The sequence below is a fragment of the Vulpes lagopus genome, chromosome 2, assembly GCF_018345385.1.
Source record: "Vulpes lagopus strain Blue_001 chromosome 2, ASM1834538v1, whole genome shotgun sequence".
NCBI classification, from domain to species: Eukaryota; Metazoa; Chordata; class Mammalia; order Carnivora; family Canidae; genus Vulpes; species Vulpes lagopus.
Genome location: NC_054825.1, coordinates 27,440,590 through 27,454,088, shown reverse-complemented (window position 1 = coordinate 27,454,088; position 13,499 = coordinate 27,440,590). Strand labels below are relative to the sequence as shown.

At 59.1% G+C, this 13,499-nt stretch overlaps 1 protein-coding gene and 1 long non-coding RNA gene across 3 annotated transcripts in view; both read right to left on the bottom strand.

The window, feature by feature from the left end:
- Positions 1 to 13,499, bottom strand: part of LOC121485828 — a 28,742-nt gene that overhangs the window by 13,781 nt on the left and 1,462 nt on the right. The window lies entirely within an intron of this gene.
- On the bottom strand, positions 10,809 to 13,459 carry LBX1 (ladybird homeobox 1). The gene is made up of 2 exons (XM_041746651.1): positions 13,093 to 13,459; positions 10,809 to 12,391 (listed from the first exon to the last, which is right to left on the bottom strand). The coding sequence occupies exons 1-2, from the start codon at positions 13,415 to 13,417 to the stop codon at positions 11,868 to 11,870; spliced, it is 849 nt and encodes a 282-aa protein (XP_041602585.1). The 5' UTR covers positions 13,418 to 13,459; the 3' UTR covers positions 10,809 to 11,867.

Genomic DNA, 13,499 nt, shown 5'->3' with positions numbered 1-13,499 from the left:
CTGCAAGTTATTGAGACTCTGATGCTGGGATCTTGGGGTCCTCTCTCCAGACCATCCCGGTCTCCCGAGGCTTGGCCCAGAGATCCCATCTCTCCCCAAATCCTCACTTTCCGAGTTCAGATGGGAGCCAGTGTGGAAGGAAGGGAAGCCTTGGAGAGCCCCCAAGGCCCGTGCTGCCGGCAGCGCTGGCAAGCATTAATCCCACCCGGCTAGTCTAGGAAATCTAGGTCCTATGAGGGGCGCTAGAATCTGCTGGTGGTGGGAAGCACCAAGCAGGGCCTGGGTGGCAGACTGGAGCTCTTCAGTGAGACCCAGACCGCCGGCTTCCCCCTTCTAAAGTAGAGGGTGGTGGGGAGAGGTTTTGTTCTTGTTGAAAGGGAGATAGAAATCAGGAATCAGACTTAAAGGGGAGAGGACTGGGATAGAGAGGTGTTGCTTTTCCCTCCCTGTCCAGGCCTCCCTGCCCAGCACTATAGGCCTTAGCAGCATCCTCGGAGGTGGCCAAGCTCCTGGGAGGGGGGTAGGTGGTCTTGAAAGGACCCTAGTTCTCCCTTTGGGGGCTGAAATGCCCCTCAACTCCCAGGTCCTCGCCCTCCTGCCCCTAATAGGGCCAGCGTGGCAGGAGCTCCAGGCTCTGCTGGCTGGGATGCTGGAGAGCCTGGGCCTATGGAGTGGGTGCCCTGGGACAGAATAAATTCAGGAAAATTTGGAAAAATCCGGGAAAACTGGAAGAAATTGGGAGAAGTGGGGGACTGGATGTCTGCCGCCCCGAAATGCCCCACCCTTTTCTAATTTAGGCGCCACCGGCAGCCGGGCCTCTGGGGGATTGGAGCCCGCCTCTAAGAGTCCCCGCCCCCTCCCCAGGCCCGAGATATTAGTGCTGCTTGATCAGACCTCATTTCCTGCGAAAATGGAAACATATCCAGGGTCCTTAATAAAGTGAATGACGAGGCATCGGGTGTAATTGGGCTTCCGGTTGGTGGCTATTTTCTTAAACTGACAGTGGGAAAAATATAAGTCCACAGCGCCCAGATGTAATTATATGATTATCAGAAAGAGGTGCAGGAAGGATTCGCTGAGACCCAGAGGCAACCTGAGAAATGGGCACAAATGCTTACCCAGACCAAGAGACCCAGGAACCCCGGACCTCCACACTGACCCTGTATCCAAGCGCGTGCCTCTGCAAGCTTGGGCCTCTCCTGCCATCCTGAGACCGGCCCTGCCAGTGCCATCCGAAAACGGGGGATCTTTATTTATACGTTGGGGCGCAGGAGTGGGTCTTTTTCTTCCTTTGAGAAGAGGAGTGTCCTCCAGGGCAGGGGGCTGGCCTGGCTGAGAGTCCCCCAGACCCATCCTCCGGACCACTCGCGCTGGCTGCATATTTCTATGCATAATCCAATTTTCTCCATGACTATCTAGTTAAACTCTTTAACAACAGCTACATAATTAGAATTTGGATTCCCATTAATTTTCCCTGGGCCTCGAACCATTTGCAGCTCACACTGGTAATTAATGCGATACATCACTAACTTTACCCAGCGTCGGCCAGCCCAGCTCAGGTCGCTGGGCCCGCGCGCCCGGCGCCCTTGCGCCGGGCCGGACTCTGGACCCCGCTTCCGGAGTGGGGGCCGTTTCCCTCCCTTCAAAGCCAAATGCCTGGGCCCGCGCACCCAAAGCGTTCTTTCCAGGAAATCTCACAATTAAAAATATTTATCGGGAGCAGATTTACGTTTCTGGGTTTCCAGTCTCGGGGCGTCTGGGTAGGCTATTAAGAGTAATTAGCATCTTTTGCGCATGCAGATTTACTTCGCTCATTGCCACATAACTCATCCCTAAAAGCCAGCTCAGGCGAACACAGGCGCCTCCGCCAAAGCCGCTGCCAGAGCTATCGCCCCCGCCTGGGTCTGACTAGGGCTCCCCGGGCCCCGGGCCCCCATTACGCTGCTCGCTCCTAGTTTCTCTGGCCGGGCTGTCCGCTCCAGGCCCGGGAGGCTGCGTGCCAATCGAAGATTCCCACCCTGGAGACGAATGAAGCAAGGGCGACCTCACGCGGTGGGGGGAAGGCCCAAGCCAGGTGCTCCCGGCTGCCCGGACCGCGCCGTCTGGATCCGAGGCTTCGCCACCCGGCACCTGGGTGCACAAGCGAGAGGGCTTGTCCGTGTACACACGCTCTCGTGCACGCGAGTGCACATGCCTGCAATTGCTAGTGCGCGTTCCTGAGAGTGAGCAGGGGCGCGCGTGGAAAATGAAGTGATCTCCATCCCCACCCCCTACTCCTCACCGCCGATCCTCCCTCCCAGCCCCCGCCCTCGCGGGGCAGCTCAAACGCCAGTCCTAAGCCAATCCGCTAGGGCACTGAAGTTCAGAGGGAGACTCGGGCCCCTACCTTGCCTCAATTTCCCTTGGACAGAGCCGTCCTACCCAGCCAAAGAGCCTGGAGCGCGCAGCGCCCAGCGGGAGGGAAGCTGGGTGGCCCGACGCCGCGCAGCATCTGAGCGCAGGTTGCCTAGTGCTGGAGAGCCCACCAGAGAGAGGCCAGAGCAGGGAGTCGCCGAACAGCGGCTTTTGGGACTGCTGGAGGGCCGCCAGAGACGGTGGGACCAGGCTGCGATGGAGAATGGAGGGTGGGAGTGGGGGCAGGGAGGGGTGCAAAGTGGTGGTGGGAGGACCAGAGCCAGGGCGCGCGGCTCTTGCTCCCGCGCTCCCGGCCGAGGCACCCACTCCGGATTCGTTATTAACGCGCTGGGAAGTCCGCGAGCCGCCCAACTTTCTGCTCTTTAATGAGCCTAGAAGAAGAGGCTGCCCTGAAGGGGTTTGTTCATTAAAGATGTAGCTGGAGGAATATTGTCTCATTAATTATCTGGTTTTAATTACACTCCTACCCTTTGAATCCAGAGATGGGAAAAGTTGATTCAGTGGTGCTGCCCCCTTTAGCTTAAAGATTCGGGCCAGGCAAGCGGACCTGGAGGGGGCTGTGGGACTGTGTGTGCCAGGGAGGGTGTGAATCAACATTTGATGTGTGTCCAGCTGCGAATCCCAATGCGAGATTGCCCCCCTGCCTGGGTGTGTGGACGAGGTCTGCGTGTGGATCTGAAAACGTAACGTGCGTGTGTCTGAGTGTGCATGACCACGTGTGCCTGAAAGGCCTTGTGGACGTGACTTGGGTGCCTATGTGTGCTCCCTGTCTGTGTGCGGTTCTGTGTGTCTGAGTGTACATGTGGGTAGCTGACTGTGTCTACAGACAGACCCAAGAGCAGGGGTCTAAGTGAACAGATGTGTGACTGGGTAGCTGTGTTTGCACGTGTCTAAGAGGGTGGCTTCCTGCCTGTCAGCTCAAGTGACAATGTCTGACCATGTCTCTAGGTCTCTGCTGTGCCTGCATGCGCCCCCCACCCTGGCCACATATAGTATATGAATGTTGGTGGGGGGCACTGCATGGCTGGAACATCAGGAGAACTGGGACCTCTCCAAGGACATGGCTTGGCTTAGGGTCCCCAGAGCTGGGGTGCATTCGGAAACCATGGTCCTTCTGGAAGGGGATTTATTTAAGGGGGTGCTGTCCCTGCCTTGCCCCTTGTCAGGCCGGTGCAATGCTAAAGCGGGGGCCGTTTTCCCTTTAAATCGCGGACACTTTGACAGGGGACATTAAGGACCCGGCTGCTCAGGCTGAGCAGATCATAAAACCGGACAGGCAATTTCTGCTCCCGCCAAATAGCCGGGCAAACTCGTTCTGCATCTTTGGTTTTAATGCACTAAACTGGCAGCTAAGCAGGGAGCGAGCAAAGGAGGGGGGGCAGGGAGCCCCCCCACATACACAGGCGCACACACCCGCGGCAAGCAAACACCCCTTCACACCCTTACGCCCCACGCCCCGCCTCCGACCCCCCCACCAGCGGAATTATCAACTAGAATTTGATTAATATGCAAATCGCAGGCAAACAGCTCCATATAATTCTTTCAGTGGAGAGTAATTAATCACCAGTTAAAGCAAATTAATACATATATCAATTTTGTCAGAAACATGCTTAGTTCAATCGCCCGTAAAATTGAAGTTTGAAGTATTAAGAGGCTCTGCAGAAACGCCAGGACTAAAACTTTCAAATTGATCCTATTTAGTAATCAATCAGGCTCTCCCCTCAGGTTAATCTGCCTAATTTTTCATCTCAAATCATACACTTTACTGACACGCCATCTAGCAAACAGTCGATAAAAAGTTAACAAAAATGATAACGACTCCAGCCAGAGCCATTGTGCAGGGCGGGTAGGTGGCAGGCAGCTTTGATTGCATTTCTGAGGTGGTTGGGGACTTGGTTTTTTCCTGGGCCGAGGGCTGGGAGCTCCCCCAGACAGCCAGAGCTGCCCAGCCCCACCACCCTGATCTGCTATCTGCTGCCCTCCACTGATGTTGGACTCCTCTCAGAACATCAGAACATTCACAACATCTCCCCCAAAGTCGCCTAAACCAGCTAACTCTCTATCCATGCCTGTGATTGCAAAGAATGTCTCAAAGCCTGTACGTTGTGTGCTTGCGGTAACTGTGGGCTGTTCCTCTGTCACTCTGTATTGTGTGTATAATAGTGGGTGGGGGTGGTGTATCTGTTTAACAGCAAAGGTTTATCCGTTTAACCGTTGTGTATGCCACTGGCTGCCTCTTTCAGTGGGTGTGCTGTGTCATATGTAACCATACTGCCTGTATGTCTGTGTCACTGGGGTGTATACTGGGTCTCTGCATGGTGGGTCTGGGTAACTCGGTGCCTGACTTGTGTGTGCTTGCATTGTTCCTGAGATGTCTGTGTGACACCGTGTGCCTGTTGTGTGTGCTCTGGATTGGCCATGTGTCATGTACGTCATGTAAGTGAGCCTACCTGTGCCTGCCCTTTATCTATACGTGGGCACGTGGTCCCAGCGGGGCTTCAGGCATCCAGATCATAGGCCCCATCACAGACATCAGGGGAGGGGAGACAGTCCCTATGGAGGTGAGCACTTCACCTTGAGCCATCTGGGAGGGGTCACCTCTTCCCCACCCTAGCCCCCATTCCAGCCTCCATGTGGGGCGGAGGTGGGAGGGTAGGGGTAAGGAAGGGCAAATGAAGTCTCCATTTCCTGGTGGAGGGGACTCTCAGACCTGGATCCCTTTCCACAGAGCCCCGGAACCACTGCTTCTGACTTAGGCCCCTGAATTTGGTAGGGGTGGGGTGCAGACACCCAGTTAGGAACTACTCTGTCCCATATCATCAGATGCCACTTCCACATGTGATGACAACTTATCTCAAACCTCTGTATACACATGCTGCTAACTAAAGCCACACAGGTCTCATGGCAGTCACAGGTAGCTAATCTTCCTTCCCCACTGAGTCCACCCCTACTCACAAACAACTAGCTGCATCTAGCTCTCCATGGGGAAGGGTGCACTTGTCCATAGGCACACACCAATGCACAGCAGTCCCTGCACACACTCATACTTAACACAAACCAGATTCCAAAGCGAGCAGAATTCAGTCACCCCCAACCCCGCTGGTGGCACTGTTGATCCACCAGGCATACACGTACATATCACCATTTGTACCCTCCCCATTTAAGGCAGAGTTGAGTCCCCACGGAGAGGAGTAACTTCCTTTGAGTGAGCTGGGGGAAACGGGCCTTCAAGGGAGTCCTGGAAGCAGTAGAGGCAAAGGTGGGTCTGCAGATTACTCTAGAGACAAAGGTTCAGCCTGAGGCCCAACAGGAGAAGGAAGGGGCAAGGCAGGACAGCCTGGCCTTTACCCAACAGCACAGCAGGGGACCGGCCCTCACCCTAACCTGGTCTCAAACAAACACAGTCCATGCCTACGTAGCGTTTATTCACTGACCTCGGCTGCCTTCAGAGTAGACTCATGCCCAGGCTAAGGTTCTTCATCCCACCTTCTGCTCACTCCTTTCAGGAGCCCCCTCCAGGCCATGTGCTCATCTCCCCACCCTCTATTGTAAGTGAAAAATTGAGTAGCCAGCCTAATCAAAGCTGTATCGGAGCTAAGATTCTGGTCCTCTGTAGCTTCAGTTCCACATCAACGTGCATTCTCCTGGTTATCTGCTCACACCAGCTCCCTGTACACATCATGCTCCCAGGGGAATCACTCGCCTGCTGGTCACACCCACCCCAGTGACAGCTTTACTTCTCTCTATTGCACAAACTTAGTCACACCTAGTTGCACACACTAGCTTGCAACAACTGGTTACACGAACACAGCAGCACACCCCCAGTCACCCCCAGCTGCACATGCTCTGTTTCGTCAATCAGCTGCACAGGCCCAGTCTTTCAGTTGCACACACTGACACACTCATCCACACACCCTGTTGATGTCTGTGAAGCTCAATTCATGCAACCCCTCCTCCCCACCCAGCCTCAGGTTTCTCCTAGGACAGGCAACCCTTAGGAGGAGAAAAGGTGACCTGCTGGTAGCAGATATGGATTATGAGTGCAGAGGTGGGGCCCCAGGGAACCTCAGGGGGTCGATTCTTCCTCCAGCATAATTGCACCCCACTCAGGAGTCTGCACCAGGCCTGGGAGCCCTCACCTTCCTTCACTCCAATCCCAGGAGCCACTTCTCTGGGAACTGTGGCCTGTGGACCCATTCCGGGTCAGGCTGATCTCCCCCAGGCCTGCTGACCTCTGTCCAAGAGGCCTAGTGCTGCACTTGCAGCTTAGGGATGCACCCATTGCCCACCCAACCTATGCACACACAGTTCTACATTCCAACTACCAGCACCCAGCACACCAACAGTTCCACCGCCAGGCGCATCACCTCACTGCCAGCCAAATGTACTTCTTACTTCTCCGCCTGACAACAGGAGCCTTCTACCTGCTGGCCCGCAGGACCCCACTCCTCTCAGGTTCCAAGTGCCCTGAAGCACCTCATCATCTCCACTCTGGGCCCCTTATCCAGTGACTCCTTCACCTCCTAGGCCCCCTTATACCCTTTCCCTGTGCATGTTTGGAGGGGGGGGGAACTATCCGTAGTCTCAGCACAAATCACTTTCTGGGACCCAAGAAAGAGGGGTCGGTGGTGGGGGTAGGTATCGAAGCCAAGGTGCCCCTGGGTTCACGTGGCTGAGGACATGCAGGACCGGGTGAGTCCCTGGATCTGGAGGCTGAGAAGGGTGGGGAGGAGGGGGTCCCCGCAGCGACCGGCAGGGGCGGAGGGGAGGCGCGCGGCCCCAGCCCGTCCCTTTCAGGGGGGACTCATGCATCAAACTTCAATTTTCCGGACGATTGAATTAGTGATTTTTTTTCTCCTGAACTAAAATACACTTAAGTCTTTGGGATTAATTACCACGTTCTGGTCCCTCAGACTGGAGTATTACTTATCGGAGCTGCGTCTGACACCGGCCCGACACCTCGTAAAATAAGGAACTGCGCCTCCCGGCCTCACCCGGCGCCACCCGCCGGGCCGGCCCGGGAAGGAGGAGCGGGGAAAGCCGAGGCAGCTGGCTCGCGCCGTGGGGCCCGGCCCGGCAGCGCGCCGCGGGGTCCCAGGCCCGGAGAGCTGAGACCGCCCGCGTTCCGGAGCTTGGCAAGCCGGGCCCAGGCCCCGGACCAAACAGGGAAGGAAGAGGCCAAGCCAGGCAGCTTCCCCTGCGCGGCCGGGAACCGAAAGTGGGTCTGCACAGAGGCCAGCGTCCTCGGGGAACCTGCCTGCCACAGCCCCGGGGGTGAAGGAACTCTGGCCACAGGGCGGGTGGCCCCGAGGGTCCCAAGCCTTAAGGAGCCTCGCCCCGTGAATGGGCGCAGGGCCCGCAGCCCCTCACGCCATCCACGCCACACTCACTCGTACACTCACGCGCGGGGAGGGCCACGGAATGCGTGCGGCCCGCGCCCTCGGAGCGCACGCAGGCGGTGCACAGGACTCAGCGGGCGTCCCCGAGGCCGGCCGAGCCGGCGGCCGCTAAGAGGCCCAGGGCCGCGCTAAGATTCGAGGCCGTCCCACATCCCAGGTCCCCATGGTAGCGCCCGGAGCGCGGCCAAGCCCCCCCCCCCCCCACTCCCCAGCGCTCCAGTCAGAGCCAGGAGAGCGGAAGAGAGAGTGGGTCGGAGCCCAGGCCTCCCTGACTCCCCGACCCTCGCTCCCGCCTGCAGACGGCCGCTCAGCCCCTGCCCACCGCCGCCTTCTCCCTGCGCCAGGGCGCCGGGAAACTACCCCACGCCGCGGCGCTGCGTCGGACCGAGACTGGCCGAAACGGCCACGCACGCTGGCAGCCGGGCTCCGGAAGCCCACTGGCAGCCTGGCAGAGGCTTCGCATCCAGCAGAGCCGGGGAGGCTGATGGGGGGGGGGGCTGTGTGTGCTCGAATGCGCTCCCCAAACTATGCGGGACCCGATGCGCGGCGCGCTCCCCCCAGGCCTCCTCGGCTCGCTCAGCCTAGGGCTCTGGCTTACACCTCTCTCCGCTTCCCACCGACGACCGTCTGGCCCTTCCTTCGCCCGCCCTTCTTTCTGACCTATAGAAACAACGAATTCCTTCTCATCTTTCAAGGCCTGGGTCCAATGCCACCCCCGCCGGGAAGCCCCTACGACCCCAAGCCCAGAGCCAGCTCTCCCGGCTCTGTGAATGGCATTTCCCTGCCGCAGAGCCCTGGCCTCCTGATAGCGCCAGGGGGTGCAACGGTGGTCGTCCGCTAGACTGGGAGCTCCTTGAGGGCAGGAACTGCATCTGATTTGTTTCCATTTCCCCAGCCCCCCGGCGCGGCCCGGAGCAGAAAAGACGCACAATAAACATTTGCTGAATGGAATGGATTTTTCCCTTTATTTTATGAATCCTTCCCCTTCCGTCTTTCCTTCTTTCTTTTCCTCTTTCCTTCCTCCCTCGTTATTTTTTATTTCTTGGTTATATTCAATTGTCATGTTTTTCAGGCTCATTAAATCCATTTAGAGACAAAAGAATAAAAGGCAGAAGGGGAAGGAGGGGGAGGAGGGAAGGGGGAGGGGAGGGGAGGGGAGGCCGGAGAAGCAAACAAATAACCCGCTTTAACTAGACGGGCGGATAAATGGCCCCGTTTCTCCTCAGCCCCGATGCGCCTGCTTAGCTGCGCGCCCCGCGGGCGCCGCAGCTCGGGTGGGCTCAGCCCGGGGGCCGCCGCCCCCAGCCCGGAGGGACCCAGCAGGGCCCGGCCCGGGGCAGCGAAGCAGCAAGCGGCCGGAGGTGCCAGGGCCGCTTCATTGGGATTCATGGGCGTGTTGGGCGGGCGGCCCCGGGCTCCCGGCGAGGGGCGGGGGCCGGGCGGGGGCCGGGCGGGGGCGGGGGTGCGCACGGCGGGCGCAGATGCCCGGGTGACCGCCGCGCCGCGGTCCCCGCGCTGCCTTTGTGCCGGGGAGGCGCGCGCGGGGACCTAATCCATCAAATTGTCTACAAATTGTGAAGAAAATTCAAAAACCATATGGTCGCCAGCGCCGGCGCGCTCTGGGCTGCGGAGGGCCGCGGCCGCGCCCGCACCCGGAGCCGCGGGGGGCTGGGCCCGGCTATTGTCGCCTGTCAGCGGCCGCCCGGGTCCATTCGTCCCGGCCTTCATGGTCCGCGCTCCGAATTACAGACCCATCCATCCTGAGAGAGGGCGATTTATGTCGCCCGGGAGGATCCGGCCGCACGCCCGCCTGGCTGCCCCGCTGCCTCTCGTCCTTACGTTCTCTCCTCTCTTCTCCCCCTTTCCCATTCCCTTTCCATTCCCTTCTTCTCCGTTTCTGTCTCTCTGTCTCCGTCTCTCCTTGTGAAGCTTTTCCTCTCTTTCTCCACCCCCTGCCCGCCCCCGCGAGCCCTATGGCTCTCGCTTTCTGGCTCTGCTTTTGGAGTGTCTTTCTGTGCTTGTTCTGTTTCTCTCTGTCTCTTAGTTTCCTCCTGGACACGCACGCTCCCGACTCAGGCCCCGGGGCCCCATCGCCTGCCCGAGACCAGATGCGCATTTCTCACATCAATTTTGCGGAGAAAGAGAGCCGAGCGGCCCGGAGGCGGGACCCTCCTTTGGTGACAGCGGCCACTCGCCAGCCCAACGAAAACAAAAGCCCAGAGAGAAACCCGCTCTGTCCGGAAAAGTAAAAGCTGCCTGCGTCCCTGCCCTGGCCGCCCTCGGGGCGCAGGGACTCCAGAGAGTCCTGGGGAGATTAATGTCTCTGCCCGCAGCCGAGTAGGGGGGGGGGATAGAATCTGTGAATGTTACCAGAAATTCACCCCAACTCTCAAACGCTTCCGGCTCACACCTCCCCGTGCTCGTGTGCGCAATTCAGCTTGCCCTTCGTGCCTCGTTTTTTTCCTCCTGTCCCCAAAGGCAAGGCCCTCCGGCAGAACCAAAACTTGGGAGCCCTCGGGCTGCACCCTGCTGCGGACCGAGAGATACCTGCGTCCACCTGACGCTTAGCCCGAATCCCGCAGAGTGGGGAAGAAATGCCCTGGGGTGCAGGTGGGATGCCAGCCGCGGGGCAAGTCCCCCCACCCACCCAACCTTTACCCTTCTCGAAATTAATTTTCCAGTCGTGGCGCCCCTAATGTACGCACTCTTTCTCCCAGCAATGCACGCCTCACTTTTTACCCGGACCTGACGAAGCCCGCTTCTCTCGCCCCCACCTCCAATTTGGTAGCTGCCGCGTGTTTCTGGGCGAGAGGCGCCTTCACCTCCTGCTTTCCCCTCATCCCTTATTCTCGAGCCTGCCCTGAAACTCCTCCATATCTCCAAGGCCTGGGCAGCCGGCAGCGAGCAGGGGCGAGACACGGAGTCGGCGGCGGCTTCCCTGAATAGGGCCCACTCATTCAGACACGGTCACCGCCGGTTCTAGTAAAATGGCAAAGACTTTATTTATCGGAGAAAGAGGCCTTGGGTACAGTCCGGGGCAGAGAGGGCAGGGCAGGAGCAGAGAAGGGGCACGCGGGACCCAACCTCATCGAGTCGCCCTTGTCTGGCCAAGTAGAGCTAGGAGCAGGGCGTTGGAGAATGCAATCAGACCCAGAGCTGCGGAGGAGGTGGGGTGAGGGCTTCGGGTGGCCTCCTCTCAGTCTCTGTCACATGCAAAAAAAGTCTAAAAAGAGTAAAAAATAATTCTAGGGCTTTGGGTTCCATTTTAGTTGGCTGATTGGCTGGATTTCCCCCTGCTTTGTCCCTAAGACCCGGACCCCAGCAGTCAATCCAAGGAAACCGAGAGAGGGAGGAGGAATCTTAAAAATAGCGTTAGTGGGCATCAGGAGGCAGAAATGGCATCGAAAACAGACTGTTGGGGACGGGGATGGGGGAGAGAAAAGATCGATTTGAAACTTGCAAGTCAGGACCCCGCCTGTCCCCCTCAGCCCCTTCCCAAGAGGGGAAAAAGGTTAGAAGGAAATAAAAGAAGTCAACTGCAATAGGCCTAGGGAGGCGAGGAGGAAGAGGGCCAGTGCATTCGCCACATGCAGAGAAAAATCAAAACAGTTGGGGCGGGCCCCCTCCTCCAGACCGCGGGGTTAAGTGTTCGTTACCCTCCATACTGCCTCGCCCTCAGCAAACCCGGCAGCCTGAGAGCTTTGAAAACGTGGAAATCTCCGAGATTTTAAAAAAAATAAAAGAAAGAAAAAAAAGTCAGGCTGAGGTGGGAAGAACCCGCTATATAAGTTTAAATATTTATACAGAAGCCATACAGAATTGCACGGCGAGGGCTCCCGGGGCTGCCGAGGCCGCTCGTAGCGGCCGGCCCGGCCGGCCAGCCCGGGTTTATTGCTTCGAGAGGGAGGAGGCGGCTGCCGGGAGCTGAGTCCGGGCCAGGGACGGGAGAGAAGGCGGGAGTTGCAGAGGAGGTCCCAGCTCCCCTCGGCGGTCCGGGAGGCGGCGGGCATACCGGCGCTCGGGCCCGGCGCGGCGGAAGATCCCGGGCGCGGCTCAATCGTCCACGTCGATCTCTTCGTCTTCCTCGTCCTCTGAGCAGTCCTGGCTGCTAGCCGGCTGGTCCGTGAGCGGGGAGGCGGGAGAGAGCTGCAGGGGCCCGGCGCCCGGGGCCTGCTGGGCGCCTGGAGGGAGCGCGGGAGAGCCAGGCCTCGACTTGGCCCTGCCGCAGCCGCCGCCGCCCCCGCCGCCCGCGGCCTCCGAGTTCTGCTCGAGTTCGGCCAGTGCCACGATGTCCATCTGCCCGCTGGGGCCCAGTTTCTTGGCGGACTCCACATCGGCCTTCATCTCCTCCAGGTCCCGTTTGAGCTTGGCGCGCCGATTCTGGAACCAGGTGATGACCTGAGCGTTGGTGAGGCCCAGCTGCTGCGCGATTTGGTCGCGATCGGCGGGGGACAGGTACTTCTGGTAGAGGAAGCGCTTCTCCAACTCGTAGATCTGGTGGTTGGTGAAGGCTGTTCGCGACTTTCGCCGCTTCTTAGGGGTCTGCCGCTGCCCAAAGATGGTCATCCCGTCGCGGCCTGCGAGGAAACCATAGTATAGACTTGCGCCAGGGGAGAGGAGACCACACCCCAGCTCTCGCTCACCCCACCCAGGCCCCTCCGGCCTGAGGTCTGCTGCAGTTACCTTTTTGGACTAGATTCGGCCTGCCAGACTAGGGCAAGCCTCGCCTAAGGCAAACCTTCTAACCCCCAACTCTTGCCTACCGGAAGTCTCTAGGAAAAATTGTTTTAGTCTCTGCTCCCCACCGAAGAGTTGATTTGAAAGACCCAAGGTCGCTAGAGCACAACGAAGCCAGACAGGGACGCCCGGAGTGCCGGGTGAATGTTGGTTCTATACCTCTTCCCAATCACCTCTACTCTATCCTTATCCAAAAGATCCAAGCTGAAAGGATCTCCGTTCCCCAACCCAGGAACAGGGCAAGGAGCGCCCAGGCCACTGGGAACAGGAGGGAGCCAAGCAGAGCAGGCAAACTGCAGAGAGATCTTGGGTTTCTGCCACCCCTCCTGGGTCACTGAACTCTGGCCTATCCAGAGGTCCCTAGGAAATAGGGTTTGGGTCCTGTCCCACTCATTTCCACTCCCAGCGGCAGCAGCTTGGGCTGGAGGGCCCTGACGGCAGGCGCGGGAGGAGGTGGGCAGAGGCACAGGGCACAAAGAGTAGGGCACGGGGAGCGGGTCGTGGGGTACTGGGAGCAGGGGAACCCAGCAGCGGCGCCTACCTTCGGCTGCCTGCAGGACGCTGACCTCCAGCCCCTTAAAGGTCTTGCTGGCGAGCTCCTCCAGCGCGCACAGCGGCGAGGTCTGCGAGAGCAGCGCGCGGCCCGCCAGGGGCAAGCCGCCCGGCGCGTGCTTGTCCGCGGCCGCCAGCAGGTGCGCCGCCCCGCACAGCGAGTAACTTCTCCGCACAGACGGCTTGTTGAGGATGTCCTCGATGCTGAACGGAGTCAGCGGCTTGTTGGAGTTGGCGGGTGGCGGCAGGTGATCCAGCGGGCTGCGCCGCCGCTCTTCCCCCGGCGCCGCCTTGCCATCCTCCTTGGAAGTCATCTCGGCCTCGTTTGGGGGCCCGGCCGGGGCGGCTCGGGACGCGGGGACCCAGCCCGCGGGCAGCTCGGGCGCCGGGCGGCGC

What these genes read in the sequence shown, in the direction of transcription:
- LBX1 (XM_041746651.1), bottom strand. Translation starts at nt 13,417, where the DNA reads ATGACTTCCAAGGAGGATGGCAAGGCGGCGCCGGGGGAAGAGCGGCGG. An exon ending in CGTCCTGCAGGCAGCCGAAG is followed by an intron (nt 12,392 to 13,092) that starts GTAGGCGCCGCT and finishes GTTTCCTCGCAG; the next exon opens with GCCGCGACGGGATGACCATC.